The sequence below is a fragment of the Lagenorhynchus albirostris genome, chromosome 3 (genome assembly GCF_949774975.1).
Source record: "Lagenorhynchus albirostris chromosome 3, mLagAlb1.1, whole genome shotgun sequence".
Classification (NCBI taxonomy): domain Eukaryota; kingdom Metazoa; phylum Chordata; class Mammalia; order Artiodactyla; family Delphinidae; genus Lagenorhynchus; species Lagenorhynchus albirostris.
In genome coordinates this window covers 105,450,225-105,467,736 of record NC_083097.1, presented here as the reverse complement: position 1 = coordinate 105,467,736, position 17,512 = coordinate 105,450,225, and the positions used below count along the sequence as shown (strand labels likewise).

General features: G+C 39.6%; 1 protein-coding gene across 1 annotated transcript in view; it reads right to left on the bottom strand.

Moving 5' to 3' along the window:
• The window catches only part of CCDC192 (coiled-coil domain containing 192), a 202,741-nt gene that overhangs the window by 151,668 nt on the left and 33,561 nt on the right, over positions 1 to 17,512 (bottom strand). Inside the window, 1 exon segment of the mRNA XM_060146339.1 lies at positions 15,890 to 15,997. Within this exon segment, the coding sequence (XP_060002322.1) occupies positions 15,890 to 15,997 (108 nt within the window).

Genomic DNA, 17,512 nt, shown 5'->3' with positions numbered 1-17,512 from the left:
ATGTGTTGGCTTCATGATTTCCCAGTGCAGACAAGATTTCTTCACACATTGGGGAAGATGTTACCTATTGCCTTCCAGGTTCAGGTCCTCAATAGTAAGACAATTTGACCTCCAGTAACAAGTTGAAAAAGGACTTATTTTTGGCCCCATCTATGTTCGTATGGCCACTCCTGGATTGTTCTTTATTGTCAGGAAAATGGGATATCATAATTGACTGGACCTCAGTCATATGCTTAAAGACCATTCCCTCTAGTCAGGAATACTGTGGTTGACAGCCCCAGGATTATTAAAAGATTGGAGCCTAAAGGAGCTATTCTCCAGAAAAGGTAAACATGAAAGTAGAGGCCAATTAAAATTCACCCTCTGGGTGTTCCGCACAATTATATCCTCATGCTCATGAGGATGTGCTTTTCCTCAAATGCTCCTGCATAATATGATGCATCTATTCTACGTTAATCCGAAAATGCACTTCCCCTCTCAAAAGGAGATAACCCAGTGTCATCTCGAGTTCCTACATCTGGCTTCACATTTTGTGTGTATCTCTCTAAATCAAATCCAGATGAGACTCACCATGATAGGCACCTAAAGACAAAATTTAAATGTCCCCCCCCCCACCCACATATGTCTAAAATACAGGGAAAACAGGACAATCACAGTGTTATTACCTTTTTTAAAAAAAGGAAAAAGGGAAACAACTTACAGTTGTCATAGACCATTGCCAATGTCACATTCTATCAATATTAGTCAGCAATGTTAAGGCCTGTCCTGGTTTCTGATCTGATTGATTCTGTTTCTGACCTCTGGGAGCCTTCTTTGTCCTTTTCTTCCACGGTCACAATCAAGAAAAAGGCCAGAGGGTATTCCTTTGGTAAGGGTTGTACTAAGTTTTAGTTTTGGGTATGCCACTTATTTCTCTATTTATCAAGACGATTTCAGTTGTGTTATAGAAAGCTAATGCCAATTGCTTTAGATTAAAAAAGATAATTAATTGGTTCATTTAACTGAGAAGTAGAGGCACCCCTAAATTCTGAGTCTTAAATTAGATTCTCAGAATTCTCTCTCTCCCTCTCTCCTAACCTAACTCCTTTTTATGATACGGAAAAAAAAAAGAAAATTTTCCCAGTGGCTGTGACGAGGGCTACTCTGGATTATTTTCCTCTCTTAATCTCTCTTCGATTGCCTTCTGCCCTCCACTACTCCCCTGAAACTGATCTTCCCTAGGTTGCCTATGATTCTCATTTTTCCAAATACAGTGGACACATTTCTGGTCATATTATTCAATCTCCCGGTAAAATATTACACATTTGAACATGCCATGCCTTGTGAAACACTTTTTACTGCTTAGAGGACACGAGTCTCTGGATTTCTTCCTGATTCTTTGTTTCCTTGGCTAGATTTTCCTCCTCTTCCACTCCTCTAAATATCAAAATCTGAAAGCCCTAGCTGATCTCATTAGGTGCCATGGTTGAAACACTAGTTATACACATGTTTATGACTCCCAATTTTTTTACATACAACCACTTGGCTTGTTGGATATATATATACAACAACCTACTTAATATTGTCACTTGACTATTTACTAGGCAACTAAGAATTAATATATTCATAAAAAAATGAAACAATGCCATTTGCAGCAACATAGATGGACCTAGAGATTATCATACTAAGTGAATAGGTCAGAAAGAGAAAGACAAATACCATATGATATCACTTATATGTGGAATCTAAAATATGACACAAGTGAACTTATCTACAAGGCAGAAACAGATTCACAGATATAGAGAACAGACTTGTGGTTGCCAAGGGGGAGAGGGGGTGAGGGAGGGATGGATTGGGAGTTTGGGATTAGCAGATGCAAACTATTATACATAGAATGGATAAACAACAGAGTCCTACTGTATAGCACAGGGAACTATATTCAATGTTCTGGGATAAGCCATAATGGAAAAGGATATGGAAAAGACTGTATATATATGTATAACTGAATCATTGTGCTGTACAGCAGAAATTAACACGACACTGTAAATCAACTATATTTCAATAAAATAAATTTTAAAAAAGAATTAATGTATTCAGAATGAACTCCTTATATTCTATACCTTCCCCAGACTTCCCTCTCTTATGGAACCACCCATCCATATGGTTAAGCCACAAATGTATTTAAATCTTCTCTTTCTCTCACAGTCCACCTAATCCATCACAGAGGACAATTATTAAAACCACCCCATTAAGTAATGTGAATTGTTATGTTTATCTCCTCTTATTGATGGTTCTCTTAGATCATCTCCCCCACAACCCATGCCCACAAACACAGCAATTAATATTGTAGACAAGGTTTCCAATGTCACTCAAAAACCACTCAAAAACAAATTGAGTCTTGGCAACCCTTGTAGAGCTCACGCTACAGAGAGTAGTGACTTTGTTGAAAAACAAAGGCTTCCTTTGTGCTAAAAGTTTTGCAAGCTATGTTGGACTACAAGCTATGAAATTCCTTGGCAATAAATAACCGAGGCAAGCACTGGAAAAATTACCTATCCTACCTGTGGAATGGGCAGGAACCCCTATGTCTGAAGATACTTTTAGATCACAGAACTGGTTTGGTCTCATTTCAATTTTACAGCTAAAAACAAACAACAAATTCCTCATGCTACCCCCATTCCTCATGCTACCCCTATCCTAGACAAAACAGACTTTTACATTTATTAATATTTCTACTTTAACAAGTTATTTCCAGCCATTCCTAGGTTATGCACATCCTAAAATAGACTCCCAAAGGCCTATAATTTAGAAGCATGGTTACCCCCTGTTTTAGTTTGCTAGGGCTGCTCTTAAAGAGTACCACAAACTGAGTGGCTTAAAAATAAATTTATTGTCTCACTGTTGTGGAGACTAGAAGTTCAAGATCGAGTGTCGGTAGGGTTGGTTCCTTCTGAGGGCTGTGATGAGGAATCTGTTTTATGCCTCTTCTCTTTCTTTGGGCAATTTGCTGGCAATATTTGGCATTCCTTGGCTTCTAGAAGTACGGCCTTTGTCTCTGACTTCATCCTCACATGATTTTCTCCCTGTATGTCTGTGTCCAAATTTCCACTTTTATATGGATGCAGCCATATTGGATTAGGAGCCCACCTTATTCCAACGTGTCCTCATTTTAACTAATTACATCTGCAAAAAATAAAGTCGTGTTCTGAGGTCCTAGGAGTTAGAACTTGAACATTTGAATTTGGAAGGGACCAAATTTAACCATAACACCCCCAAATTGGAGTGGGAGGAAGCAGGGAACTCTGAGTAATGAAGAAACATTTAAGCTCTGACTGAAAATAGAAATATTCACCAAAAAGTCAATCGATAGTTGAAATATAAAGTTAGGGATCCAGACATAGAGATTTCTAAGACGCTTTTAATCTTCAAATAAGTCCTCTGGGCTGTATGAATAGATAAATATACCAGAGAGAAGTGGGACACGGGAAAAGGTGAGGCAATTAATCGCTGACTTGCATGTAAAGATAAAGTGTTTGGTTATAAAAGTCAAAAAGTAATAGTATCAGGTTCTAAGAAATTAAAGCCAACAACTGAAGAGGCCTAGGACCCATTCCTCAGGTACAGCTAGTCCCTTTAAGTTCTGGTCCATTCTTGCTACCGAATCCAAGCTTGCTCTGCTCACCACACGACAGGCCAGAGACGAGGTGTTGAGGCAAGGAATACGCCTTTATTCGGAAAGCTGGCAGACCGAGAAGACAGCAGACTAAAGTCTCAGAATAACCATCTTATCAGAGTTTGGATGCCAGTTTCTTTTATAGCACAGAGAGGGGCAAGAGATGAGGAAGTAAAGTAAAAAGGCCATGAGTTTTGCAAATATCCCCTGGAATGGCCAGCCTCCAGGAGGGGATGTGTTATTTTCTTTTCTTGCATCCATCTACAGGTGGACAGGGTCCGGATGTTTCCCTGAACAAAGACACTTTGGTTTAACTTTCAGGCAGAGGAGCAGGGTTCCCTGAGGCAGGCCATTATGTAGAGACCGTATCTGTTTAGTGAACAAGAGCAACAGTAAGTAAAGGTTAAAGTAAAATAAACATATCCAACATGTAGTCAGATGTGGCTCTTCCCTGTTACATTCTCAGAGCACTTTTGTGGAACAGGGCAAAGGCTTTCCCTGCTGGTAGGACTCACAGAACCGACTCTCCACTCTCTGGCTTGTGGTATATGCATTCTGCTATCCTTGAGTTTCTTTCACGGGTCTTTCTTTCTCCTCAAATCTCCTTAGTGTCCCACTTAATAGAGGACAGCTGGATTCTCATACCTGATCTGTGTTGTCTTTCATGTAACATCTAGAAAACTTCTCTTTCTACATGTGAAAGAATGATAGTAGAAAAGGTCAATAAACGATTAGTATTATTACGTAAATAGTTTTGACTTGGATAGCCCCTAAAGGGTATCAGGGACAGCCTGTCACTATACATCCATTCAGTAACTGCAAGAGACTCATATTTATACAGCTCTAAATTTAAGCACTAAACTGTTCCTGAAGCTAATAAATGAGATCTTCATACAAAACACATGGTCATCTAAAATTTTCTTCTTGAAGCCCCAGGCCCTGAAAAATGGGAAAAAGAAAAACTATTTCTAAGAAATAGGTTAAGGGTCTGATGTATCAAAGGACTGAAATATTCAGAAGACTTAAATGAAGAAATCCAAATTACAAAGCGTCGAGAAGAGTCCAGGGCATACATGGGGTACATTGAGCCTACATGGAGCCTTCCATAGGAAATGTCACCTTTAACATCTAATGATTCAAACATAAGATAACTGGGGTGACCACAGATCATCCGGTCACCTGAAACTTGGGATCAGTCTTTTATTTTAAATTGAAGTACATATATATATATTTATCCCTCCCCCCCTTTCCCCTTTGTTAACAATAGGTATTTTTGCAATGTCCCTGAGTCTATTTCTGTTTCATAAATAAGTTAATTTTCATCATTTTTTTAAGATTCCATGTATAAGTGATATCATATGATATTTGTCTTTCTCTATCTGACTTACTTCATTTAGTTTGATAATGTCTAGGTGCATCTGTGTTGCTGCAAATGGCATTATTTCATTCAATTTTATGGCTGAGTAATATTCATATATATATATATCACATCTTATATATCATATGTATCATTTATGTGTGTGTGTATGTGTATCACATCTTCTTTATTTCTTATTCATCTGTCGATGGACATTTAAGTGGCTTCCATGTCTTGGCTATTGGAAATAGTGCTGCTATGGACATGGGGGTGCATTTATCTTTTTGAACTAGAGTGTTCATCTTTTCTGGATATATGCCCTGGAGTGAAATTGCTGGATCATATGGCAACTCTATTTTTAGTTTTTTAAGGAACCTCCATTCTTTTCTCCAAAATGGTTGCACCAATTTACATTCCCGCCAACAGTGTAGGAGGGTTCCCTTTTCTCCACGTTCTCTCCAGCATTTATTATTTATAGACTTTCTGATGATGGCTGTTCTGATCAGTGTGAGATCAGAATTTGCATTTCTCTAATAATTAACAGTGTTGAGCATCTCTTAATGTGACTGTTGTCCATATGTATGTCTTCTTTGGAGGAATGTCTGTTTAGGTCTTCTGTTCATTTTTTGATTGGGTTGGGTTTTTTTTGATATTGACCTGTATGAGCTGTTTGTATATTTTGGAAATTAATCTGGTCTTACATTTAGGTCTTTAATCCACTTTATGTTTAATTTTGTATATGGTTTTAGAGAATGTTTTAATTTTGTTCTTTTACACATGAGCTGTCCAGTTTTCCCAGCACCACTAATTGAAGAGACTGTCTTTTTTCCGTTGTATATTCTTGCCTCCTCTGTCATAGGTCAACTGACCATAAGTGCATGGGTTTATTTCTGGGCTTTCAAGCCATACTGTTTTGATTGCTGTAGCTTTCTAGTACAGTCTGAAGTGAGGGAGCATGATTCCTCCAGCTCTGTTCTTCTTTCTCAAGATTGTTTTGCCTATTTGGGACTTTCTGTGTTTCCATACAAATTTAAAATTTTTTGTCCTAGTTCTGAGAAAAATGCCATTGGTAATTTGATAGGGATTACACTGAATCTGTAGATTGCCTTGGTTAGTATGGTCATTTTAACAATATTGATTCTTCTAATCCATGAACACGGTATATCTTTCCATGTGTTTTTGTTGTCTTGATTTTCTTCATTATAGTTTTCAGAGTACAGGTCTTTTGCCTCCTTTGGTAGGTTTATTCTTAGATATTTTATTCTTTTTGATGCGATGGTTGGGATCAGTCTTGAATACTACTTTTCCATTTAATTAATTACCAAACCATCTTGTAAATATTTCTTGTCTCTTTCTTCTCTTCACTACTAATAGGCACTTATCATTTCTAAACTGGATTTTTGCAAGCCCTGACACATGATATGCCTGACACTGGTCTCCTAATAAATCTGTTCTCAGTAGACACAGAGTTTTCTGTCTGAGGGCAAATCTGAATACACTTCAAACCCTTTAATGGCTCCCCATTGCCTATAGGATCAACACCAGTTTTCATAATGGAAAGAGCATAGCTTTGACATCAGAGAGATGACTGGATGAATCCTAAGTTGATTTGAGACCTCAGGGAAATCACTGTCTGTACTTCTATTCCATGGAACATATGGTGTAATGGGAGATATAGACCATTCCAGTTACTGGGGGTGGGGTGGGGAAGGTGATAAAATGGGAGAAGGATTATGAGAGCACCTGGTGAGGACATCTAACTCAAACTTGAAAGAGGAAGAAAAGCATTTTGGAGTAAGTGCATCTAATTGAAGACCTGAAGGGAGAAGTTTGTTGGGTTTTGTTGGTTAATGGAAAAGGGGATGAGAGGAGGTGGTGGAAACAGAGCAGAGCAATTCTCTGCAGAAGTAGAGGAAAGGGATGCATTAATTAAAACTTGACTGTAAGGAACAAGGCCTTTTGGTTTTTTTATAGATAAGAAAGTAAGAGAGAATACATTCCTTTCAAGAAATTGAAAGTGGTGTCATAGTAATATGCTGGCTGTGGTATAAGATAAAACTGGAGAAATAAGTAGGGGGTTAGACCACAGAGGATTATAAAATCTGTTAAGAAGTATATATTTGATTCTGACGGGGCTAATTTAGGGGGCTAATTTAGGATTTAAGCGAGGAGAAATAGGAGGTCTGCGTTGTAGAGTCTTCACTCTGGCTATAGTGTTGAGGAGTCATCAAACAACGACCATAATGAAAGTAAAGTAGGGAGAAGTTTCTGCAGTTGGTGGCCTGGGCAAGGGTAATGGTGGTAGAGATAGAGAAAAGAAGATGGACTGAAGAACCGTTTGAGAGAAATTATTCATAGTACTTAGCAATTGGATGTGTGGGGTGAGGAAGAAGAAAGAATCAAAGCAGCACAGATTTCTCATATAAGCCACAGGGGGTGCAGGTAGCACCTCTCCCTGGCCTAGGGGATTTGAGAGCAGGAACAGATTTGGGGCAGGAAGCTAATGGACAGGTAGAGTTTGAGTTGCCTCTGAGAACCTTGGTGGGCCTATTCAGTAGGCAGTTGGATATCCAGGTCAGGGGTCAGGAGGAAGATAAGGACTAATGATGAAAACTTGGTTCTTCTCTGTGGATTGTGCTCTAAAGGCAAGTCACTAAGGGAGAATGTATAGAAAGAGCAGACAAGCAGGCTGCAATCCCACAAAAGAGCTTTCATCATTTGCAAAATGGGAATGCAAATTTCCAGGACCAGTGGGAAAAATACACAAGCTAACATACGTAGGAGTACCTTGCAGAACACTTGGCTCACAGTAAGGGCTCAATAAATATTTTATTGAATGAATAAATGAATAATTCAACAAAAGCATACACCTAATTTACTAATTTCCTTGTAGAGGTTAAGCAAAGTGAAAGTTAGTTGGCCATCTCTGAGAAAATTTTATGAAGAAAATGTAGGTTATGCCCATGCAAAAAGATACTTGCTCTTATCACCAGAGCCAAGACTTATAAGGGGCAAGGCATTTGCTTTTTCTTAGACAAGAAAGTCACATTTATTAGCACTGGGTCAGCTATTTAAAACTGACCTCTGTTTGATCTTGACATTTACAAGCAAAAGGAAGTCTTTAGTTATGTAACAGGCCAGAAGTCCACGCATCCCTGACAACAGAAGCCCATTTGTCATTGTGCTCAACTCTACTCAAAACAACACATCTCTTCACCAGCTTGTATTCTTTCCTTACATTCTCTGAGGTTCCCAATTGGTGTGCAACAATCCAGTAAGAGGGTTAAAATTGACAACTGCTTAGACAGGAGGGTGTGTGTGTGTGTGTGTGTGTGTGTGTGTGTGTGTGTGTGTGTGTGTGTGTGTGTGTGTGTGTGTTAAGAGGGAACTCTTCTGCAATAAAATAAACTAGAACCAAATTGTTTAACAAAATTCTCAATTGCTTGGTTTCATGGTGATTAGGAAACGCATTCCAAGTCAAACAAGCTGCTTGTGATTTTGTGGCATTAAAGTAGACTTCCAAACGGATTGGAAAACAAAAACTCATTCACAGAAACTCATGATTTCAGATTGGCATATCAAGCATAATTTCTGAGCGTTTGCAGAAATGAATACTCCTACCAAGGGCACATTACTTATTTCAAATAAACTTGACATCAAGGGATCCACTGTTGCATTTAAACAATGGAAAAAGAACCAGAACATTTTTGGTGGCAATCTCAATATGTATCAAATCACTTTTAGCTACTTACACACATATTCAGCAACTAAAAATTTGCTGGAGATCTATATTCTTTCTATTCCTAAACTTAAAGAAAACGTAGATTGAACACTAAGACGCAAATAATGGGAGTTTATTTTAGAGCCTTAGGTACAAAATGATGAATAAATGTTGGTTATTAGAGTCAAACATACTAGCCTTTTGTCTTTCTGGTTTTCTGCTTACTTTTCTCAGTCTTAAAGTTAAAAGATCAGTTAGAAGCTTCGTTCAATCGCCAGAAACTATTGCATATGTCAGAGGGGTTCATGATAGTTCTCACACTGAGAGGAAGTATTGGTAAAGGACCCAGAAGACTGACTCTAAATTCCAGCTCAAAAATTCACCTGAGATTTACAACCAGAAATAACTGCTGAAAGTCATTCCATTATAGAGCATTGGCATTGAATTGAGAGTCCATAGAGTCATGCATGTATGAATAATTGATTTTTGACAAGGCTTTCAAGACCATTCAAAGGGGAAAAACCGTCTCTTCAACAAATGGTGCTAGGAAAACTGGATATTTACATGCAAAAGAACCTTGACGAGACAAAGCACTACATGCAACAGTATGGTGAAGGGGTTGGATGAGCAAAGCAGGTATTTGCTAACCTAATATCCATTCTCCCCTTCTCAGTAAAAAAAAAAACACAAGAAAAAACCCTTATACTCTTGGGGTGACAATGTGCCCAGTTAAAAATCCGTATTTCCTAGCCCCCATGATATTAACCATGGTCAGGCATATGTAAGAATTCATTAGGTGAGTTTTGGAGAAAAGCTCTTCAAAGAGTCTGCTCAGCTGGCAGTTGTCCATCCCTATTTTGCACTTGCCTTTTTCATCTTCATGCTACTTGACTTCATGAATGGCTGCAGCTGCAGGTACCTCTTGGACCCTGAGGATGGGAGCTATGTTTGTGAATGCACGGAGACCAAGCCCAGGCCTCTGAGAGCTGCAGAGCTCCTGAGCCTATTCTGGGCTCCCTGTGTCCAGACTTACTCGATTACTTGTTTAGGCCACTCTTATTTGGGTTGTTGTTTTATGTACCCAAGATTAATCCTCACTGATTCACTTAGTTACTGTGGAGCTGGGGGGCACAAAGCAAGAGTGATGGTTCCTCTTCACCATTTGGTTTGGGTTAGGGCTGGAAATTCACTTCAGTGTAGAGTGAGAACTTGTTAGAAATGCACATTCTTGACCTCCACCCCAGATGGACTGAATCATGCACTCTAGGGGTGGGACCCAGCAATCTGTCTAACAAGCCTCTAGGTTCCAGTTTGGGAACCAGGGTGAGTTCTTTTTGTTCAGTGCTGCTTGAGTAGGAAACTTCTTTAAATGGCTTTGACCTATAACCACACGTTCTTAAGAACAGGGTCTTTGAATTTTAAAAATACTTATGTTCGAATATCAGCCTCACTGTTTATTAACTGTATGACCTTGGGAAAATGGCTTAACATTTTTGAGTCTCATTTTCCTCATGGAGATTATAATAATAGTGCCCCTAATAAGGTTCTTGTGTGGATCAGATGAAATGTCTGTCAATCGAAGCACAGTACCTGGAACACTATAGATGCTTAATGAATGTCAGTTTCTCTACTCTGCCTGCCATTGGCAATACACTGCAGGGGTCTGGTACCAGGCCTGAATCCCTGTAGGATGTGAACTTAGCCACCACCCCACTACACCCCCTTTCATGCTTTGTCTCCATTATTGCTTCTGCTATTCTTTAAGATGGAAGAGAACCTTAGGGAGATCCCAGGGGAAAAAAGAAAGGGAAAGGAATCGTCTTGGAATATAACGTAATTGATCCAGTTCAGTAAAGAGTGAGGATACAGGAAGCTGCTGTTACTAGTTTTATTGGGGGCTTTCAGAAATGTCTCTCTCATCAGGTGAGGGGGAAACTATGCCTAACTGGCATATGAACTATGACTAAGAAGTAAGAAAAAGACTCCCATGTGCTTTTTTCAAAAGTTGAGAAATAAAACTAGCGTGTTCTTCTCCATTGAAATTTCTCTGCACTTTGAGTGTCACCAATAAATCTCTCTTTATGAAAACAAAAAGGGCACAATTATTTTTATGCTCCAAAGACCATCAGGGGCCCCTTGCTGTGTCTTGTCTATGTCTTATTCCTACCTGGGAAACACAGTTGGTAGAAAAAAAGATCAAGTTCCCCACCGAGCTTCCCACCTTCTAGCTCCTGCTTCAAATAATGACATCTCTTTCGCAGCTAGCGTATATGCCACACTTAATATATAACTAATGTTTTGCTAGGTATGGTATCCGAAAGACTCCTGAAGCTAATTCTGACTACGTAATTGTTACTGGATTCACCTCCTTGGTGAGAAAATGACCACAGATTCCCCTCACTCCCCAGTTTCTGCCTGCCCCCCTCCAAATTCTGAAAAGACCAGACACTGGAGCTGAATGGGCAATTCAGCTCCCAATCTTGGCAAAATCAGAGAATGGGCAGAAACAGATAGAAGACTTAAGAGATGAAGCAGAAAGAAGGTTAAAGTACTAAAGTCCCTTTACCAAATGAGGAGCTGAGGAAGAAGATAAGAGAAAGCTGGGTGGTAAAGAAAGCCAGCTAGGGCAAGGGAGCTGGGGTGGGAAGGGGACCTTTCCTGGTTGAAAGACTCTGAGATTGTGAGCACTGGAGAAGAATCACTGTGTTGCGATCTGGGTGTCTTTCAAACACTTGGAGAGACATCAGTAAAAAAGGAAACTTACATATACATACACACACACACACACACACACAAGCCCATGACATATGACTCAGAATATACAGTTCTGTTATGACCACTAGCAGCGGTAGAGATAAATTAACATTAATCGAGAACCTACTAAGAACCAGGTTACACTCATCTCGTTCAATCCTCACTACAGCCCTATGAAACCAATGTGTTCACCCTCTTCTGCATAAGACCACTGTGACGCAGAGAGACTAAGTGAACTGCCCAAGGTCATAAAGCTAGCAAGTCCTGGAGCAGAAACAAAGCCGGAGCTCTCCTGGGTCTGCTGCTGGGAGCCGGGAGCCAGAGGCTGGTGATGACTGAGACACACTGGGCCGATGCTGCTCCCAGAGGAAATGTCTCAGGAACTGGCCTCCCTCGTCCCTCTGCGCTGGTGGCTCTCTGGATCTGTGCTCCACTGTGACACTGTGGCTTCTCCTGACACTCTCTTAGCACAAAAGCTGTGCAATCTCTTAGCCTGCGTACAGTCATCAACTACAACCCCCGGAGCCCCTTTCTTTGTCCCTCCCATGTGCACTGGGGATAGAAGCCAGCACACAGGCAAAAACTGCCTTTTTTTGAGTTTCCCCTGAAACCTCTTCACGCTTCTTTTTTCTCCTCTTGACTCTTTTCCTCCTTTCCTGTGCCTATTCTAGTCCTTTCTCTACTACCTAATTTCCAGGCATTTCCCCCCACGGGTCTTAACCTGCAAGAAGTATAATCAAGTATTTTCTTTAGCAAAACTTGGCAATGTTTTGAATTATCTACAGTTATTACCCAGGAAAAGAGATGGATTCTTATGGCCCTGTCTCACTCTGGCCAGCTGACTTGCTGCAAACTTACTTCTTAGAGCTGTGAACAGCCCAGATTAAAAGTATTAATTGCAAATTATCCTGCTGTCATATTTCTTTTATTTTGACACTAGTGGCATGACTGCAGAGAAATAAAGAATAATTGTTAGCTAAGGGAATCCAACAAAGAAGTCTGTGACCTCACAGAGGAAGCGCCACACTCTCCTTATTTCCTCACTAAGTTCCTTCTTTTGCATAGTAAGCCAACAGAGACCTTGCTGGAAGGGACCCTAGAAAGGTTCAATTTAAATAACCTGAGGCCCAGGACCAACAGGTGTTTAGTGTAGATGAACCCCGAGGCATCTATCTGGGTTAGTTCTATGTGCATCACTAAGAGGCAGAGCCAGGAGGTAAGAACTCAGCTAATGTCAAAATTTAGCCATTTCGCAAGGCAGGACCCACTGGTTGACAATACCATGAGCTTCCACTCCCTAGTTCCAGCACAAATCTTTGTCCTTGACATTTCCTCTCCTCTTCCCACTTGTTTCTAGCCCACCAGGCCAGCCCATCTGACAAAATGATTTGGATTACCAGTGAAAGCCAGCTAGCATTCCCACTGTCTTTGTGACAAATCCTAAATTAATGGTATTTAAAAGAAGCCTTAACTCAGCCATAAAAAGAAATGAAATTAAGTTATTTGTAGTGAGGTGGATGGACCTAGAGTCTGTCATACAGAGTGAAGTAAGTCAGAAAGAGAAAAACAAATACCGTATGCTAACACATATATATGGAATCTAAAAAAAAAAAAAAAAAAAGGTCGTGAAGAACCTAGGGGCAGGAGGGGAATAAAGACGCGGACCTACTGGAGAATGGACTTGAGGACACGGGGAGGGGGAAGGGTAAGCTGGGACGAAGTGAGAGAGTGGCATGGACATATATACACTACCAAACGTAAAATAGATAGCTAGTGGGAAGCAGCTGCATAGCACAGGGAGATCAGCTCGGTGCTTTGTGACCACCTAGAGGAGTGGGATAGGGATGGTGGGAGGGAGGGAGATGCAAGAGGGAAGAGATATGGGGATATGTGTATATGTATAGCTGATTCACTTTGTTATAAAGCAGAAATTAACACACCATTGTAAAGCAATTATACTCCAATAAAGAAGTTAAAAAAGAAGCCTTAACATGTATACACATAAACAGGAAAAAATACTCCTTCACATACACACACACACACACACACACACACACACACACACACACACATCATTGTCTGGACCACTAAAGACAGTTTCTCTTTTTGCAACCACAAAGTGGCCTAGCCTGGTAAGGAAGACAGTGGCACCCAGTGGACAAATGTTTGATTGTTTGAGACAGGTGTCCCATTCAGAAATATTCTCCTTTCTTAGCTTGAAGAAAGGCTATTTGCTCCCCTTACCTTTCCCTATCCTTCTGCCATCACATTTTTAAAACATCTACTGAATTTAAAAATAGGGGGGAGGGGAGTGTCGTTACAGTTTTTATCTCTTCAAGAATAAGACTAAACTGAAACACTGGAGAAAGCAAAAATTTCAGGATTAAATCCTCTGAGAACAGTGTCTATATTTGATTAACCTATTTCAACAGTAACAGCGGAGACAGCCAAATCTAATAAAATATTCAGCTTAATTAAATTGTAACGTTGAAAATGCCTGTAATGTGCTTTTCTTCGCACATAATATTCTCCTTTTCCTCACACCATTGCCAACTTCCAATTAAATTGCCTTGGTTATATGCAAATTTGGCAACTCCAGGGGCAATACTTCAGGAAAATAACATACACAGATCCTGCAACTTGATACTATGCTGCAGTCTATCTGGGAACCATACAAATACCTACTATTTTCACTCTCCAGCCCCTACAGTGATTCTTTTGGTTGTGACCTACTTGGGTAGAAAAGCTTTGCTTACCTATTTTTCTTCCCTCAAACTGCTAACTAACAGCTTACTCGCGGTAGTTACAAAGAAGTTGAGTGAAATCCAGTTTCCATTTTATGTAATTAATCTGCTAAACACTGAAAAGAAGTATCTAATTGTTTGATGTTACATAAAGGGATCATCCAGTTAAGAATCTTAAATATTAGGGGCTATTTGCGCTGGAGAAAAACATTTTATAAAGAACAAAAGGGATGAGGACTTTTATGGGTGAACTGAATTTTACTGATTTAAATCATTAAAAGACGTTCAGTTACAAAATAAGCATACATCTTCTTAGTGTAACCTAATACCAGCAAGGGTGCCCTTTTTAGTTAGCCATTCAAAATTTCTTCCAAGTTTGCGTGCTCTGAAATCCTTAGTTTTTATGCTTTGAAATGGTACCTCATGTTTATCATTATATTCTTTGTAATTCAAACTTTGCCACAGTTTGAAGCTTGCTTTTTCTGTTGTTTTAAAGAAAAGATGAGTTGGCAAGCCAGCGTTATGGCACATGGGTGAGATGGAATCTTTCCCCAGTGGGTCTGGGCCTAGGGCACCACGCTTTTGTTAATTGACAGAAGGCCCCTGTGACCCCTTGCGTCTATCACATTTAGGTAGTCAGCAATAAACACATCCCAAAGTAAGAGATGTACTTTTTTGGTAAGCTGAAAAAAAAATGGAGGCCATTTGTACATGTATCCCTACAATACATGTTAAATGTACTTCTTTTTGTCATAACACAAGCACACTTTCCCCCTCGTCTCTGCAAAAATTCTTATAAAATTCTGATGCACTCAACTTTTGCTATACAGACCTTTTTTATTAAAACTGTTTTTCAAAAGTTTCTAAAAATTTATTTGCAAAATGTCTCAATCCATGACAAATCAATCAATGTTTATAAAATCTCAGGGTCTGTGTCCTTTTCCTCCACTGACTGCCACCAACAGTGAGCACTGGTGCCCTGTGCTGTGGGAGGACCCACACTCCTGGCAGCTTTGCCCTCTGCCAAGCCCCCCTGCCCAGGGGCAAGGGCAACGGTAACAGCAGGATTTGTACCACGTACACTATACTGTTTGCAAAGTGTAATTGTGTTGGGAAATGGTCTGAGCTTTACTGAGAGCCATACTCCGTGTCTCCGCAATCGGAGACCTGGTGTGTAGGCAGATGACATATAAGGCAACCCGACGGCCGGTAGAGGCTACACTCCACCTATGACTTGCTTTGCTTCTGTGAGTGTCACAGCCCAAGAGGGATGCCAGGATTTGAAACACTCTCTTTCTTCACATAATTGGAGAAAGTTGCTCCTGTGTAGTTCCTATAGGTTTTATCTTACTTTGGGGCTTATCTGTTTATAATGCAAATATGTTTCACTTATTCAGAAATCTACTTGCTTAAAGATGGCTTTCCTAACTCATGGGCTGTGGCGAATGAAAATCAAAATATAAATCTAAGAGGAGTTTTAAAGACTGAAAAGCTCCATACAGATTGAAGTAATTATTGTTATAACTAAAATGAATGAAATTGTGTGTGTGTGTGTGTGTGTGTGTGTGATTAGGTACAGAGGTTAAAACACGTATTTAGATTTTCCTTGCTCTACTGCACACTGAGGAACATATATTTCCAATCCCAGTGACAGGTATTACCTGTTCGGATAAGACTTTAGCCTTTGCTTCTGCTTCCATCAGGCAAATCTCCAAGGCCTCGAGCCGTGCCAAGGTAAACGCCATCTGTCTGGTTTCCAGGGACTCTTTCTTTAAAACAATAATCAAGTATTACTTTTTGACATGGGTAGTTTCCTGAGTGCATCTCAAACAACTCTGGGGACTAAGGACAGTCTTAATAAACTCACACAAATCATATCCTTTTCTTCTTCAACATAGCAATAAAACAATGAAATGTTACAAAAAGAATAGTGTTATTTAACAGTTTAGAGTCTAAAGGCAGAGTAAAAAAAATGCATATTAATGAGCAATGAACAGCTTTAGAAAGGTAGAATAAAATATCCATGTTGAAATTTGGTTAGTCTGCAACTTTTATTCCTGATACAGAGCTTTTCTTCAAGAGGTTAGAACCAGAATTTCACATTCCCAATAAGAGATGTCATCTAGAATGCCTACATTTTTAACATTCACCTAGCTTGGGGGTCATAGTCATTTGAATTCAGAGAAGCTCTTGGTTCCTTTGATTGTCACCTTCTTATCACAAGTTTAATTAAAGCAAAGATACTACATGGTTTAGAATCAGATCATTCTTCCCCAGAACGTGGCTAATATGACTCAAATCAGCAGATGTGTAGACTTTCCCTCTCAAAATTAAGTTGCTCTTTATCACGTACAAGCAGAAAAATGTGCAAAGTTGGTATGAGAATATCAGTTACCAGCACTACTGAGACTAGAGCACTTCCTGACTACTCTTTGGCCATTGAGACAATTAATTAATAAAGACACAGCAATATGAAAACTTCAAAGGAAAACCTCATATGTGCTAGGATTATGAGGTTCCTATAGCTTCCTGGGATGTGTCCTGTCTTCTTGTGAAAGTTCAGGCTGCTGCAGCTGCTTCCAATTAACCCCACAGGAAAAAAAGAACTGAGTTCCTACATATTAAAAAAAAAAGAACAACAACAAAAAAAAACCCCTGCTGCTTTATTTCCCCTTTGGTTTAGGAGCCCACCAATTTTATACATATGTGCATTTCCTGACGATACAATAGAGCCATCTGGTGGTAAATGAACCAGCCATAAAAACAAAGCATTTATTCAGTTCCTATAATTGTTCATGCCATCCTTTGAACCTTAGGACCCTGGCAAGGACCTCTGATATAAATAAATGTTGCTCTGTTCAAAAACAGCATGGCTCCTAAATCACACATGGCTGCGTAATCTCCCCGAGGTCAGCCTTTGGGGGGTGAACATCTTGGGTTAGAACAGCGATATTTGGGATGAACAAATGACCCTCAGCCTCCCATATATGATTCCAATAACTTCAACAGTCAGTCCAAAATATCTCAAAACAAAAGCCTCAGAACAAAATTCTTGTGTATTTATACTTACAGGTAGTTTATGCTACAAAACATTTTATGCATAAAGGAGACATTGTCAAAAATCCAAACTTTTCCAAAAAGGTTAAGGATTCCTGACCTAGATTGCTATTTCCAGGGGGAATCTTCTTGTCCAGTGTTTGACCTCGAGGAAGTTTTTAAAAGTAGACCCAACAAGATCATCTAATCTATTTCTCTAGGTCTTTTTCTCCAAACATCCCTAATTT